Genomic DNA, 15020 nt, shown 5'->3' on the forward strand with positions numbered 1-15020 from the left:
CTATTTTTAATCTTGCTTCTGGCGATTCCAAGCATCAGCATCACATGAGCGTTGAAGCATCGTGTGGCTGGCTGAATTTCCAAATTAAATATAATCCAGTCCTGAATGAAGGGTGTAAATTTGGCCTTTGCACATTGAATTTATATAATTTGAAAAAACATTTAAACCTTCGTTTTAACTCAAAAAAGATAAAAAAAAAAAAGATTTGAAGAGCTGGATTTCTGCCTCTGTGAGGTCTTCTTAAACAGAAACACTCACTCACTCATTCATCTTCTACTCCTTTATCCTCCACATGAGGGTCACTGGTGCCAATCCCAGCTGACATAGGGGAGGAGGCGGAGTCACACCCTGGACAGTTCACCAGTCCATCACAGGGACACACAGAGACAAACAACCATCCACTCTCACACTCACACCTATAGTAGAGTGTCCAATTTACCTAATCTCCAAATCTGCTGTGGGAGGAAACAGGCTCTGTCAAGCAAAACTATCAGACCTGACTGAGCGAGAGTTTGTGTGTGTACAGCTGCAGCACAGGGGAAATTTAACCTGTAGGGATTATCAAGCAGAATAATTCACTTCTGTAACTTTTCATGAACACTTCTTTGTGTTTCTTCAGTGAAACTCCGACCTGTTTGCTCCCGTTTCGCTTTACTCGCTCGATGTTGTTGTTGCCTTCGTCTGTCTTATCATAAAACAAGAGCGGAAATTTTGTTTGGGCAACACTGTGTGAACTTGTCTGGCAACTGTTTCGAATCTAAAAAGGACATTTGTTTGTTTGAAAGCACGCAGCTTTAAAAGGAACATAAAATAAAAATCCGGCGAGACAGATTTACTTCCAAACACGCACCTCTCAACGCATCGTCGCCTCTTTGTGAAATGGACGGAGCGAGTGGGCGATGCGATGGAGTTCAGTCACCGCGTCAGGTGGCTGCGCGGCCGCTCGTCACGTCCCCGTGAGCCTCGTGTGAGCGTATCAAAAGTCTGAAGGCAAACTGGAAACTTCTTCATGTCGCCTCTGAATGCACTTGAACAAGGAGGAAGAACACACATGATGAAGTGTACAATACATGGGCCACATGGACAGAATGGACAAAACAAAAGTGCAAACTCTGTGGGATGAAATGTTTCTCCATGACGAGTCTTCTCAGTTTCTCTCACCAAGTGCACTCTTTTCTCCTTCCACTTGAAGATGAGTCAAACCCTCACACTATTGAGTCTTTAATCTCAGAGCCCAGTCTGACTCTTGGCCGCGGGCACGCGGAGGAAATCTCCACGTGGCTCTCCTTCAGGTTCAGAGGCCTCTTCTCCGACTCGGAGAAGCTCTTGCTGTTGTCGGGCGACGAGCACTCGTGCGGCGGAGTGCTGCAGATGTAGTTGTCATTAAGGGCCTGGTAGCCCTTGTGATCCGACACGGAGGCGGCCACCGTGTTGCCGTTGAGCGGCAGGTTCTCGGCCGGCTTGCCCGCGATCCTGGGCTTCTTCTGCTGCATGTTGGCGCACTCGCCCTCCTTGAGCATGGACTTCATGTGGTTGCGGTTGCGGTAAACCACAAAGAGGGAGAAGACCACGAGGGAGAAGACCAGGAGAGCGCAGACGACGATCAGCTCGTTCCAGTAGGTCTTTGTGTTCATCTGCGGCAGGAGGGCCTTTCCTGGCAGGATGATGAACTCCTCCTGGGTGATGTGCGGCGTACGCGAGCGGCCCGTCAGCGTGGTGCTCTCCTGCCTGGCCTCGCCCCTCACACAGTAGTTTGCCAGCAGCTGCCTGAAGCCTTCCTCCACCGACCAGCACTCATAGGTCTCCTGCTTGTCGGCGTGAGCGACCACCACCAGCCCCCCCTCCGGGCTGGGGTAATGGAAGTGACCGGCGCTCTCGCTGAACTCCCACCTCCTCTCGGCCAGGTTAGAGCGCAGTTTGCAGGGCAGCACTTTGAACGTGTTGGCGGGGATGACGATCACTTGGCACAAAGACATTCCTGTCACAAGATTGATCAGACGCTAGATTAAAGTTCGACTTTAAAAAAACGATCTACAAGCCGCTACACTTATACCCCTTTTCCACAACACAAACAGAATTTGCAGGTTGTAAAATATGTTTTAAATTGTAAATAAACTATCTGTACCATTGTTATCAGTGAAACTAGTTTGATTCCTTAATCTGTGATGACAAATTATGGTCATAGTAAATACAATACATTTCTTTCATAAAGCTCCTTTATGTAAGTAGTGTTGCCTTTTTGGTGCAGAATTCAAGCAGTATGATATCTACTATTTTGATAATCAATTATAATGAATCCGTTTGAGTCTTTTTTTTTTCAATAATTAAAAGTTCTCTGATTTTTCAGCTTCTTAAATGTGAATATTTTCTGGTTTCTTTGCTCCATATAACAAAGGAAATCATTAAAACTGCACAATTGTTTGATTTGTGGACAAAACATCATCATTTCAATATTTCTTCAATATATCCTGACATTTTATGAACCACACAAGTTCTTGACAGATGAAATAATCGTTATTTGCAGCCCTAGATAATATTAATAATATGATGTGATATATTGCAGCTTACAAATACTATCTGGATCTTTTTTTGAAGCCATTCCCCAATATATGCTGATATAAAGCTCAATAACAGCTTGTTTTATTGGAGTTTTCTATTTATGGGTTGGCACTTTTTAATTCTCACATCACGCTCTAAAATATAAAGAATAAAAATAAAAATTAATTCCTGAATTTGCGCCATTTATGATGTGTTTTACATACAGTATTTAAAAGCTGTAATCTTTAATTTAAGGTGATATCTGATGTTGTGATTAGGGTTATGAGATATTTAAGAAACAGTAAAATGATGTCTGGGAACATTGATGTGAGATGGCATCATGACATAGAGTCTTTCTACATTGTTTAACGTTATTTATCTTATCTTATCTTTAATTTAGATTTTATTGCATTTATTCTGCTACCTTTTGTGCTGCTGTGTCAATGTGAATTTTATCTTCTTATCTTATCTGAAATATGATATTTAGGACATACGTTATTCACACAATCACTAACCAAAACCAGGCCCGAAGCACCAGCCTTATTTTTTTGCCTCTCCTGCTAATCTTGGATTCACACAAAGAAACCGTATGTGTAGAAAATGGAAAAAACAAACAAACAAAAAAACAGACTGCAGACTGCTGCACTTAGGAAGAGGAGTTCACTCACGTGTAGGTGGAGGTTTAGCAAAACGTGGGCTCGGTGCTGTTCTGTTGCAAATGGCTGACGTGTCTGCCTCGTCCACATCCTGCTGCCACACACTAAAAACACACACACACAAACGCAGTCCGTCATCGCCTCATATTCACGTGAAAATGTCTTGTTTAAAGGGATTTTTACATTCTAAGTGTTAATATCTTCTTATATTGTAATTTTCTTTTTTGGTATGTGCATTATTTATTATCTTTACCTTTACTGTCTTGCTGCTGTAACAATGCAAATTTCCCCACTGCGGGACAAATAAAGGACTATCTTACCTTATCTTATCTTTTACTTCATGTAACAAAAAAAAGAATGAACATATTTCTCAACTCAGGGGAAACTATGGTTGGGAAACACAATTTTTCAAAAATACTACCCCTATTCTAGTAATACAAACAAAGCTAAATGCAAATCGGTGAAGTATTCCTTTAAGGATGTTGCCGCAGTGATGGTTAAAGATGAATATACATACTTTTTTGCGGGAGCCTGTCTAACATCCAGACACTGCCTCCCGTTCCAGGCGCAGTACGGATCCCTGGAGAGGATGCACTCCCCACAGCTCTGATAATTAGTACAGTTAGCGAACGGGACCTCCACCAGCTCTGAGAAAGAGGAAACATAAAGCCGAGCCTGTGGAAGAAAGAAAAAGAAATAAAAATACATCTTTTGTGTTTTGACTAGAATCTAAATCCAAAAAAAAAAAACACTTGAGTCTCAACTCTGAGCCAAAAAAAACCATGACAGGATTCACAAAGTGTCACAATTCCAGCTGTTTAAAACCCCAGCTGTTTACAAATCCCCCCCCTGAGAGGAAGTCGCATTCACGAGTAATTAGCACATCGAACACGAGGCCCGCTCAAAGCTGCGACTCCTCGCTCGTCGTCACGGCCCATGGAGCCTCTAAACTGCCCATAAATGCATTTACAGAGCCTCATTATTAGTTCACACCGCGAGAAACGCTGCGTACAAACAAACAGAGCCTGGTTTTTTTTTTTTCATACTCCGCCGTACCTGCTCAGTATCCAGCTCAATGTGCTGCACGGGCTGGGAACCACGGAAAAGCACCATCTCCTCGATAATGTGCATTTTGTTGTTGACGTTAATGGCTTTGTGGAGCCGTCCGTCATCTGGAACAGACACAACAGTGAGGCGTGAGGAAATTAGATTGAAGTGGGAACACTTGGCTGCCGCGGAAACACAGACTGATGGATGCCGGGGGGAGTGATTTTTTTTTACCTGTGCCGATGAAGAGCACGTCGTAGGCCTTGCGCGCGGCCGTGACCCGGTGGACGGCGATCTGCGTGTAGCGGACGTTGCGCTTCAGCAGCAGAGGCTGGCTGCGGATCACGTTGTCCATCAGGAAGTGATCCTTGATGAAGTTCAGCGCCTTGTCGGGCATGTGCAGCGAGGAGGAGATGCCCTGCTCCCTGGCTGCGTTTGTGATACACTGCGAGGGCAACAACACATTATTTAGGAGTCAAATGGGTCCAAAATATCGAACGTCAGGGCAAATATCAATATTTTAATGAACAAATTAAGACACTCTAAAGTGAATGCTGTTGAATGAATGAGGGAAAATTGGGCTGAAGTTACCTGGCCAAAGAATAAAGAAGGAAAGCTACGTTAAGAGATGCTCCATCCACGTTCAATACATAGACTTTATGCACTTCTCTATGTTCTCTATGTTACGAATAAACAGAGAAAATCCGGCACTTTTAAGTTTGCACTAACGATTTTTTGTGAAGTGAAACCAGAAGGGAGAGGAGAAGTTGAGTTACGCCTGCTCTAGTGTTGAGACTGACACGTACACTCACTGGTTTAACGCAAACATCTAATCAGCCAATCACACGACTGCATTTAGGTGTGTAGACATAGTCAGGATGAGCAAAGTCACTTAGAACATGACAAAGTTGATGGAACGTTTCAGGAACTGCAGATCTGCTGGGACTCCCATGCACAAGCATCTCTGGAGTTTACAGAGAATGTGCCGATTTCCCAGCAGGGGGCAGCAGCAGCAGGTGGACACTCACCGCTCCAGGCCGAGGGTCAGGAACAGGATGGTTGTACGTGTACCACTGCTGCGTTTCTCTGTTGACCTCTCGATATCGGCCGTTGAACGCCTTCTCCACCTGGTCCATGGTGAAGGAACAAACTGCAGAGCTGCCCGAGGCCCCTTTGTACCTTTAAAGACACAAAACACCCGCCGGTCATGTCACAATAAGTTTAATAAGTAAATGTTTGACAGTAAAAGAAGGAAGAAAGAGTACAAATATTACGTTGTTTACTCAAATATACACTAAATTCATGTTTGTAATTAGTCAAGAAGGCAAAGAATCATCTTGTTTGTCTTGTTTGATAAACGTGAGTCAAAAAACATACAAATTGTGGAGTTAATATTATTAATATAAGTTAATATTTATTTAAAAAAAAACTACCAAAGAAGAGAAACATTCACATTTTATTTATTGATTCATCCGAATTATTTTCTGCACATCATTTTAGTTTCATTTATTCCTACAACTTATTTCATGAGCCTTAAAATGTGCAAACTTCTGCTGTTAACTCTTACGTGTGTAAACCTGCCAAACATCTTAAAACCTCACAGAGGACCTTTGGCATCATCAGCGGAAACTGTGGCCCAACAATGACAACAATTCCCCCCCGTTTCCACACATCTGTGTGCTATCAGTGTCATGTGCTCAGTCGCTCACCACTGGGTTGTGAAGACACCGTAAAACACCGTGTCCTTCCAGTCCTCCGGTCTGGGCGTCAACACAAACATGTCCTGGATGATGTTGAAGGGAAAACCGTCGTCGGGCAGAGAGCACAGGAGCTGAGCCTTCAGGAACGTCGTCCACTTCTTCTGCAGAACCCTCTCACCTCCCATGTCGCCCTGCAACACACACCAATGAGGGTGTCAGGCGTTGCTATGTGTGGCCAGCAGAGGGCGCAACAACATCAGACTGCAACAAGTTCATAATGATGCAATTGAGCAAAACGCATAAAGATGTAAACTGTTGAGTGCATTCTCAGGGGAAATAACACTATAATATAACATATTATGGCTTCATTTGAATTTAATGTTCCAGAGGCTGACATGTTCTGTGTAGGAACCACTTTTTTGTGTCTTATATCTCAGCCGTAATGGTCTAGAGCATCCCACTATGGGTCCAGTCGCCTAGACAACTTAGCAGAGGTGGAGGACTCGGGTCACGTGACCATTGGAGGACTTGAGACTTGCTTGTCTGACGTTGGTAAAAGACTTGAGTAAAATGACTGGAAATGACTTGTACATATTCTACAAGAACAGAGAAATGTGTTCTAGGGCACAAATTTGTAGTGGGCGTGGTTTAAGCGGAAATGTTGTCATTCCCAATAAGGACTTCCCAGGAGTTCTGCACTTGATTTTCTCAAGAAGTATGAAATGTCCTAGACTGAACTAACTTTGTTCTTGTTCTCTCGAACAATATATATTATTATTTCATTATTTGAAAGTCAGAAAAACAACTTTATAGCTTAATCTTTGACTTATTCTTTTGCTTTTCTATGAAACAAACAAATCCTGCCAAAAATGACTAATAAATCATCCGTAATAATCCAGCCAGGTTAATGTAACAATGTACAAAAGGTCCCTTTCAAAAATGAATAATAAAAATATTGTATTTAATTAATTTTACTTGATTACATAACTTTCATCATCCTTTCAGGATCTTTTTAATGGTCCACCTGTAGAATAGATCCACACTTTGGCCTTAAGGCAGATGCTGTGACATCGGACGGTAGCTCAGTGGCAGAGCGAGTCGTCTTTCAACTGGAAAGTTGTGGGTTAGATTCCCAGCTCCTAGTCCACATGCCAATATGACACTTAAGACAATTAAACCCCACATTGCTCCTGATGCCTGTAGCGGCAGGGTGTGAATGAGTGAATGGCTAAACCGTCGCTTTCAGGGGTCGTTAAGACTAGAAAAGCACAATATATACAGATCACGGCAAACCTCACCTCTCACAACTACATTTGAATCAGTTCATCTTCATGTAACAACAGAATATTTGAAGAAATCCCCTCATGTCATTAGCATTTAATTGCCTTTTCCTCACAAAACACAGACAGCGTCTGACACTTGAGGCTCGATGTGAATAAAACATTTTTAACCTCGTGATCAACTGTCCCCTCGACACGGATACGACCCGAGGCGGCAAAACAATGTTTTATTATAAAAGCAAAGGCTCGGAGAGAGCCACAGAGAGAGAGAAAAATGAACGTTCCCTCCTGACGACTCCTCTCCACTGTCATTGCCGCTGTGATGCAGCAGCCTTTGGCAGCAGCCTTCAAAGTGACGTGGGAGTGGCGCGGGATTCTCGTGACACGCACACTAATTTTGCGGAAGAACCGCCTTCAAACCTCAGTGTGAAAGTGATTAGTGGTCCGTGATGTACGAGTGTAAGACAAGCAAACTGTGGAGTTACAGACTTTTGAAAGGTGACGACATGTTTCAGACGCACCACAGATGGAGGGGGGGAGAAACAGAGCTTTAAGAGCTTTAGAGGAAATAATATCTTCTTTGGAAAACAGCTCTGTTTTCATTTTAATTCAATGTGCAGCAGCATAAAGAAACACTAAACGATCAAAACTCAATAAGAGATGAACCTTCAATTGAGTTCACTCTTGTATTACGTTCATCAGAGGAAATGGCAGAGCTTGATGAGAAGGGAAATGACACGTGACCAATACCGGGCTTCCGAGGCAAACACTTATTGTAGTAATACAGGCAGATAATAAAGAACACGCGGCACTTCCATTGCTCCTTCTGCCTGAACCTAGTTTTGTAGATTAATGCCACCCTGAGCTTAAAGTGACTCCTAAATATTCCAGGCAAACGCATCGCCATTTAATAATCCCTCATAAAAGCATCTATTGTGCAAAAAAAAAACAACAAAAAAACAGGCTGCTCAGAAAGCCAACGAACATGGTTGGCAGCACTGACGACAAGCCTGCAAATAACAAACATGCTTTTGTTGTTCTCTTAAGGCAGAACATTGTTTATTATCCCATAGTTGGGCTCGATGAAGTGGAACCTGTGTGCTGAACACACAAATAAGCAACGGGAGGCAAAGTCAAAGTCAAGAGACAGTAACTGGACTGATGAAGAGTCTGAACAGCAATGACAGTTTTACTTAAAGGAAATGATGCCTCCATCATAAAGAAATGTGTCTATTATTCGCCTTTTAAACTATATTTGTATATTGGGTAGCCCATAGCCAAGCGGAAAGGAATTGGACTTGTTTTTTTTTTGTTTTTTCCATCAGTGATAGAACCTGATACTTGGTGGGGTTTTTTTTAGTACCTGTGTCTGTCGAGATTCCAAGCGAGCTGAGTCGATTCTAAAATGTGACGTGGCCAGACTGCCGGCCACTGATTGGTCAGAGTGTCGTCACATAGAGTCATGAGCGCGACGTCTGACACAAGAAGCAAGCCGAACAATGCCGTAATGTAGATCAGTTAACAAGACTTGAAAATAATCCAGAAAACATGTGTTAATCTCTAGAATTTAGCAAAGGAAATGTCTAAAATCTCAATAACAGAGGAGCACTGGTGAAAGCCGATCATGAGCCGAATCAGGACCCGTTCAGCTGTATTTCAGTGGCAGTCATGCAGGAAGTACTAAACGATTCTGGGAACAAATATTTTTATTGAACTGATTCTAATGATTCAGTTACACTGAAAACAGCTGCTTGGCTCGTCACTAGTTTCTGTGTTTGTGTCGTAGTTAATGTGTTTGTATGAAGTAATGGGAAACGACATGTCTGATACCAAACTACCTACCTACCTACTTACCTTCCTACCTACCTACCTCCTTCCTTCCTACCTACCTACCTACCTCCTGCCTCTCCATCTCCTACCTACCTACCCATCTCCTTCTTTTCCTACCCATCTTCTACCTACCTACCTCCTTCCTTACTACCCACCTTCTACCTACCAACCTACCTCCATCCTTACTACCCATCTTCTACCTACCCACCTACCTACCTCCTCCTTCCTTCCCATCTCTTACCCACCTACCTACCTACCCATCCTTCCTTCCTCTATATCCTTCCCACTACCCATCTTCTACCTACCACCTACCTACCAGCTACCTCCTTCCTACCTTCCTTCCCACTACCCACCTCCTTCCTACCTACCTCCTTCCTTACTACCCATGTTCTACCTACCTACCTAGCTACCTTCCTTACTACCCATGTTCACCTACTTACTACCCATCTTCTACCTACCTACCTCCTCCTCCCCTCACTACCCATCTCTACCCACCTACCTACCTACCCATCCTTCCTACCTCTATATCCTTACTACCCACCTTCTACCCACCTACCCACCTAGTTACCTCCTTCCTACCTACCTACCTCCTTCCTTACTACCCATCTTCTACCCACCTACCTACCTCCTTCCTCACTACCCATCTTCTACCTACCCACCTACCTTCCCTCACCACCCCATCTTCTACCTACCTACCTACCTTCCTTCCTTCCTTCCTTCCTACCCTCCTTCCTTACTACCCATCTTCTACCTACCTACCTCCTTCCTTCCCATCTCCTACCTACCCACATACTACCTATCTACCTCCTTCCTTCCCATCTCCTACCTACCTACCTACCTACCTACCCATTTCCTTCCTCCTCCCTACCTCTATGTAAGTATCAGTACCTAATAACAGGGATGTCTTATTTGAAACAGAAGTGTAGGAACACTGTAGGTGGTGATATTTTGCCTCACACAGGTTGACGTCAGTAGTCGCATGCAGACACCGTGTGAATCTTAATATAAAAATGATACTATGCCTCCTGTAGGTGTCTCAAAGTTGTGATCAGCAGTGATGTGAATCAGGTGTGAGAGCAGAGCTCTGACTTGTCATGTTCTCAGACTGTCTGCTCATTCTCCTCAGAAGCTTGTGAGCACCTTTGTTTAACCCAGGCTGCGTTCAAAACATACTGTGTGAGGTCTGCAGTGTGTTTCCACAGGTGATAATCCCCCTTTTTTTTTTCTTTCTCCCCCCTCCCCACTACTCTAATCCAAAGATACATTTGAGTTGGCCACCAAATCCTGTGTGAACACAAATATTTGGGTGAAACATGATAAGAAGAGAGGGGAGGAGGATGAAGTGGATCTACAGAGAGGGTGAAAGAGAATCAAACAGAGCAAAACATTGCAAAAAGAATGCTTTGGTTTTTTTCTGTAACAACAGATCCTGCGTCATTGCCCCAGAAGGAATGTGTGCGATAAAACTGCATTTAAAGGTCCAGTATGTAACATTTAGGAAAAACCTAAGTGTGTTTGCTTAAAACCCTTTAACACCAGGCGACACTTTCTGCGCAAGTGCACTTTGCATTGCCGTAATTACGAGGCGTGTTTAACCCGTCTAACCCGTGTTTTATACTGTTCACATTTGAAATTTAACACACAATCTGGTGTTTGTGTACAACTACAGTGTTTCTACTCATTAAAAAGGTTTTTGTTCATTTTCAATTGTAAATAACTCCCAGATATTAAAAGTAATTCAGGAAAAATGGGCAAAAGTCACAGGATCAGTTTCTGGCCCTTTCATGATTAAAATAAGAAAAGGTTTGAGGCTTAGGTGTGAAAGGGTGTGAAAGTGCTTTTTCATCTCTGTTTTCTTAGATTATGTAATTTATGTGACAGCCTTGCTTTGTAGAGTTTTTTGAAGTGGAACATTACGAAAAAAACAATCAAAATTAACACCCTTTCTGGTATGTGAAGGCCACCATAGTTACCTAACCTTCAGTCTGACAATTAGATGCCACTAATCCTTACACACTGGTCCTTTAATCAATGAGAACCTTTCAAAGTGAGTGAGTGTTCAGCTGTATGTGAGCAAACGTCGTCCCTCATGCTTCTAATCTGATAGATCCCTAAAAGGTTTAGGTGGAGAACACGTCAGGGAGGTGAAGCTCAAAGACCCCACGTCTCTGCTTCTCAAGCGCCGCTCACCTTACACACGCGAGCGATGCGCGACACAATCGTGTTGTCGAAGAAATCAAACTCCTTCCCCGCTTCGCTGAAGAAGAAGTAAATCTTATCGTCATCGCCCACCAGGTTGCCCTTGGGCAGACTCTCCTGGATGAAGGCAGAGCCGACAAAGGCCGGGTCTGAAAGAAGGAAAAAAAGAGGAATATTGTTGTTAACCCTCTGCAGTACATAATCCCGGTGCTCCCTCTGACATCATCCACTTCCAACAGGGATTTCAATCAAACACCTGTCATTCAGAGCAGTGGCTCCTGTCACAACTTCACCCATGAACCAGATATATACACATATATATATATATATATATACACACACACATACATATATATGTATGTCATTTTTAAATGAAGGCGCAGTAATAAATCATGTAAACTTGAACAATATCTGTGAACATGAAACACAAATTTTAAGAAAGTCATGTATCTCATGATTATTATGACATTTGCTGTACTGAAAAGCGTTTACCTTGAAGCCAGTTGAGGGAGTTTTCTGTTTTCAGGGCAGTCCTTTGACTCAGACTCTTGTAAATGATGGGTTCGTTTCCTTGGAAATTACTGACGGTGCCGGCGTACAGTTCTCCATCTGCAACACAGCGAACAACAAGACTCAATCCAGACGGTTGTGTCGCAACAGTGGCCTCTGCAAATGAAAAGATTTAAATAAAGCTTGATGTCTGCAGTGACAGTTACATGCTCAGACCTACCGGCCATGATGGCGGTCGACTTGTATTCAGGGTTGAAGGGGCAGCGACTGCGTCCATCCTCTGTAACGAGCTCGCCGCTGTCGCTCCTGACGAGGGAGAAGTCGTCTGTTTTCTGCAGGAAACACAGCACATTAGCTCATAGGGCTCATTAATTCCTCATTTAAGGGCTTAAATCCATCTTAAAATGAGATATACGCAACAAAATGTATTATATTAAGTCATAAAATGAGTTTAAGAGACTGAGAAAACATGTTAAATTGAAAAACCCACATTTATGTTTTGTTTTGGTGTTTTAGTGAAAAATTTTACAATGATATTTCATGATTCTCTTCAACACTTTTGTATTAATATTGTGTTATTCTTTTGTATTTATAACTGTATCTTGTTATTTCTGTCTTGTCTTGACCAGGGTCCTCTCTGAAATCTCAATGAGGCTTTTTTCTAGTTAAATAAAGACAATACTCAGACAATAGTAGTGTCCTACACTAAAAAAAAGGAGTGAATTTGAAAATTGGATCAACTGTGGTTTAATGGGATCACAAGCGTCCAATATTTTGATCCATATCCCTTTAGTAATGGATATAATAAAATAATTAATGTACAGTAATACTGCCAAGTGCGCTGAGAGGCAGGAAGCAGCGTGAATCCGGATGTACTGTACATGCTCTGCTCTTCCTCACAGGATCTAATAAAATAGGATGAGCCACTTTGGTGGCAGTCAATGTTTCTAAAAGTAACAACAACAACTGACAAGTTTTTCAGATCCAACACAGAAGTCGGTGCAACAGATTTGACTGTAAAAACACTTACTATATAAGCACAGATGGGGCTGAAGGCATACGTTCCACACACGTACAGGTGAGTGCTGTTCATACGCAGTAAGATCTTGATGTAGTTGAAGCAGTCGGTCTGTGGATTTCATGGAAAAGCATGAGAAAAGTGAGAAAATCAGCACTTGTGCTCCCTTTATGCAAATAAAAACAAAGGAAGCCGTATTAAAAAAAAAGGTATGCATTCACACCATTTTGAATAATATATTTTGAATAACTAGGACTGCACACAGTCATGATAGGGCCCTCGTGTCCCCACACATGTCAGGAGTGCAGCAGTTACCTGACATCACTGTCAGTTTTGTGGAAAATGGCTACAAAGACACAAGTTTGTGTCTCTTGTGTCATATATAAAGTTTCGAGGCAATCGGTCAATGTATGGCGAAGTTCTAGGGCACTTCCTGTTTCGTGGCGGAAAACTTCCAATGGTTGCCGTGGCCACGCCCTTTTGAATCTGCAAAACCTTTCGATAACGTTTTGCCTTTGATGTGTCTCGTACAAATTGTCACATTTTCACAATTGTCACAAGTCCAATACAATAAATGCACTCAGACAACTTTGTTCATTTACGAAGCGTGCAAACGCCAAATTTAAACTGGCCGACTTCCTGTTGAGTTGAGGCCGTGGTTCCAATGAACTTTTTTGCTCGTCTTGGGCTATTACAAGTTCCCACCAAGTTTTGTGAAATTCAGTGCAACTTAATCTTGGTGTGTTCCATCCACGTTTCAACTTAGGGGGCCGCTATAGAGCCCTGGTGACATTCATGGCTCGGGCCCTAATAAAAAAAACATGTAAACATATGTACGTGATTATACTACACTGTACAAAGAAAGCAAACATGGATATTAACATATTTATAATACAGTATACAACAGGTGAAACATAATAGGAAAGAGACAAATGTTAAATATGTACAGTACAAATTTTATAGTATATAGATGTTTTGGTATTAATATATAAATAATTTAAAATGGTTAAAAAGGGCAAACATATGTTTATATTAATTATAAACAGTTTTCTACTGATTCTGTACATATTGTAGAGCTGAGGAACTTTGACTGAAGTGCGCACAGAAGGAAACAAATAATAAAAAAATAATCTTAATCTAATTCCACTATACCAGTGTGTGAAGTATACGTGAATATCTCTGTGACTGTGTTTCCTGAGGTGAATTTATTTATAAAAAAATCTCCCTGGTGTTTTATAGTCAGCTTTTCTTTGCACCTCTGTGATATAAGACCCAGTCATTCAGCAGCAAACCTATTAACTAAACTAACACAAATAAAACTACAAAACGATTTAATGCTGAGTCATCTCTATTCTACACATACAAATATGACTAAAATCAAAAGTGCGCTGTGAACGCCACCCGGGACAGAACCTCTGATCTGACGCTGTGTTTCAGTCGGGACAAGCAAAAAAAACACTTTAGGACTTTAAGGAAATAATGACGCTGTGTTACACACGTTTACTTCCTGACTGACTGGTCCTGACCAGCCTCAGCTGGATTATAGGCTGTGAACAACAAAGCCACATTGACACTTTGGGAAAAGATGCAAATTATTTCATGAAATGATATCAATGCAAATTACTTTCACCAACTTTTGTCAGGTATTGTATCTAATAAAAGTCATTTCTTCTTTATCTAAAAATGATATAAGTAACGAAATGGAGCTGTCAGATTACGCTGTTAATCCTTCAGATTCCTCCAAAACCACCAAATCAATTCTGTGGTGGAAACATATACAAATAAATGCACATTAGTCAAAGTCATGGACATAACCTGTGTAACCAGTAGGATATGCTCATTGTTTTGCGTTGCTAGGCAACAGTCAAGTCCGTTGGTTGTGGAATTATTTTTGTTGGCAGAGCCATTTAACCTGACGTAGCTCATAATTTTCAACTATAAAACAGTTTATTTGTGTAGAACTGTCTGCTGTGACAAACGGCAACAATAAATAAAATGTATCTGTGTTATTAAAGTTATATTAAAAGATGTAATGAATAAATAAAGAAAAGAGCAACACATTCGAGGCACCTGCTTGTTTGTGCCATCATTTTTCACCCTCAATGACTTATTTTGACATAATTAAGAATATTCCAGTGGAAACAAACCCTGACCACATTCTACCTCATGTGTTTACATATAAATGAGGCAGTGGAGGAGGAGGAGGCTGACAAAGAGAACGAGGAGTGCAATAGAGGAAACG

General features: G+C 41.9%; 1 protein-coding gene across 3 annotated transcripts in view; it reads right to left on the minus strand.

Moving 5' to 3' along the window:
• Nucleotides 1-499: 499 nt before the first annotated feature.
• The window catches only part of LOC122764870 (semaphorin-4B-like), a 70289-nt gene continuing 55768 nt past the window's right edge, over nucleotides 500-15020 (minus strand). For all 3 annotated transcript variants that reach the window (XM_044018853.1, XM_044018852.1, XM_044018851.1), the window contains exons 5-15: nucleotides 12791-12889; nucleotides 11981-12092; nucleotides 11743-11859; nucleotides 11242-11399; nucleotides 5951-6132; nucleotides 5270-5420; nucleotides 4476-4686; nucleotides 4251-4366; nucleotides 3712-3869; nucleotides 3207-3298; nucleotides 500-1978 (exon numbers count right to left, since the gene is read on the minus strand). In XM_044018853.1, the coding sequence (XP_043874788.1) occupies nucleotides 1206-1978; nucleotides 3207-3298; nucleotides 3712-3869; nucleotides 4251-4366; nucleotides 4476-4686; nucleotides 5270-5420; nucleotides 5951-6132; nucleotides 11242-11399; nucleotides 11743-11859; nucleotides 11981-12092; nucleotides 12791-12889 (2169 nt within the window). In that variant the 3' untranslated portion in view covers nucleotides 500-1205. The remainder of the gene's footprint in view (nucleotides 1979-3206; nucleotides 3299-3711; nucleotides 3870-4250; nucleotides 4367-4475; nucleotides 4687-5269; nucleotides 5421-5950; nucleotides 6133-11241; nucleotides 11400-11742; nucleotides 11860-11980; nucleotides 12093-12790; nucleotides 12890-15020) is intronic.

The sequence above is a fragment of the Solea senegalensis genome, unplaced genomic scaffold (assembly GCF_019176455.1).
Source record: "Solea senegalensis isolate Sse05_10M unplaced genomic scaffold, IFAPA_SoseM_1 scf7180000017734, whole genome shotgun sequence".
In the NCBI taxonomy this organism is placed as follows: domain Eukaryota; kingdom Metazoa; phylum Chordata; class Actinopteri; order Pleuronectiformes; family Soleidae; genus Solea; species Solea senegalensis.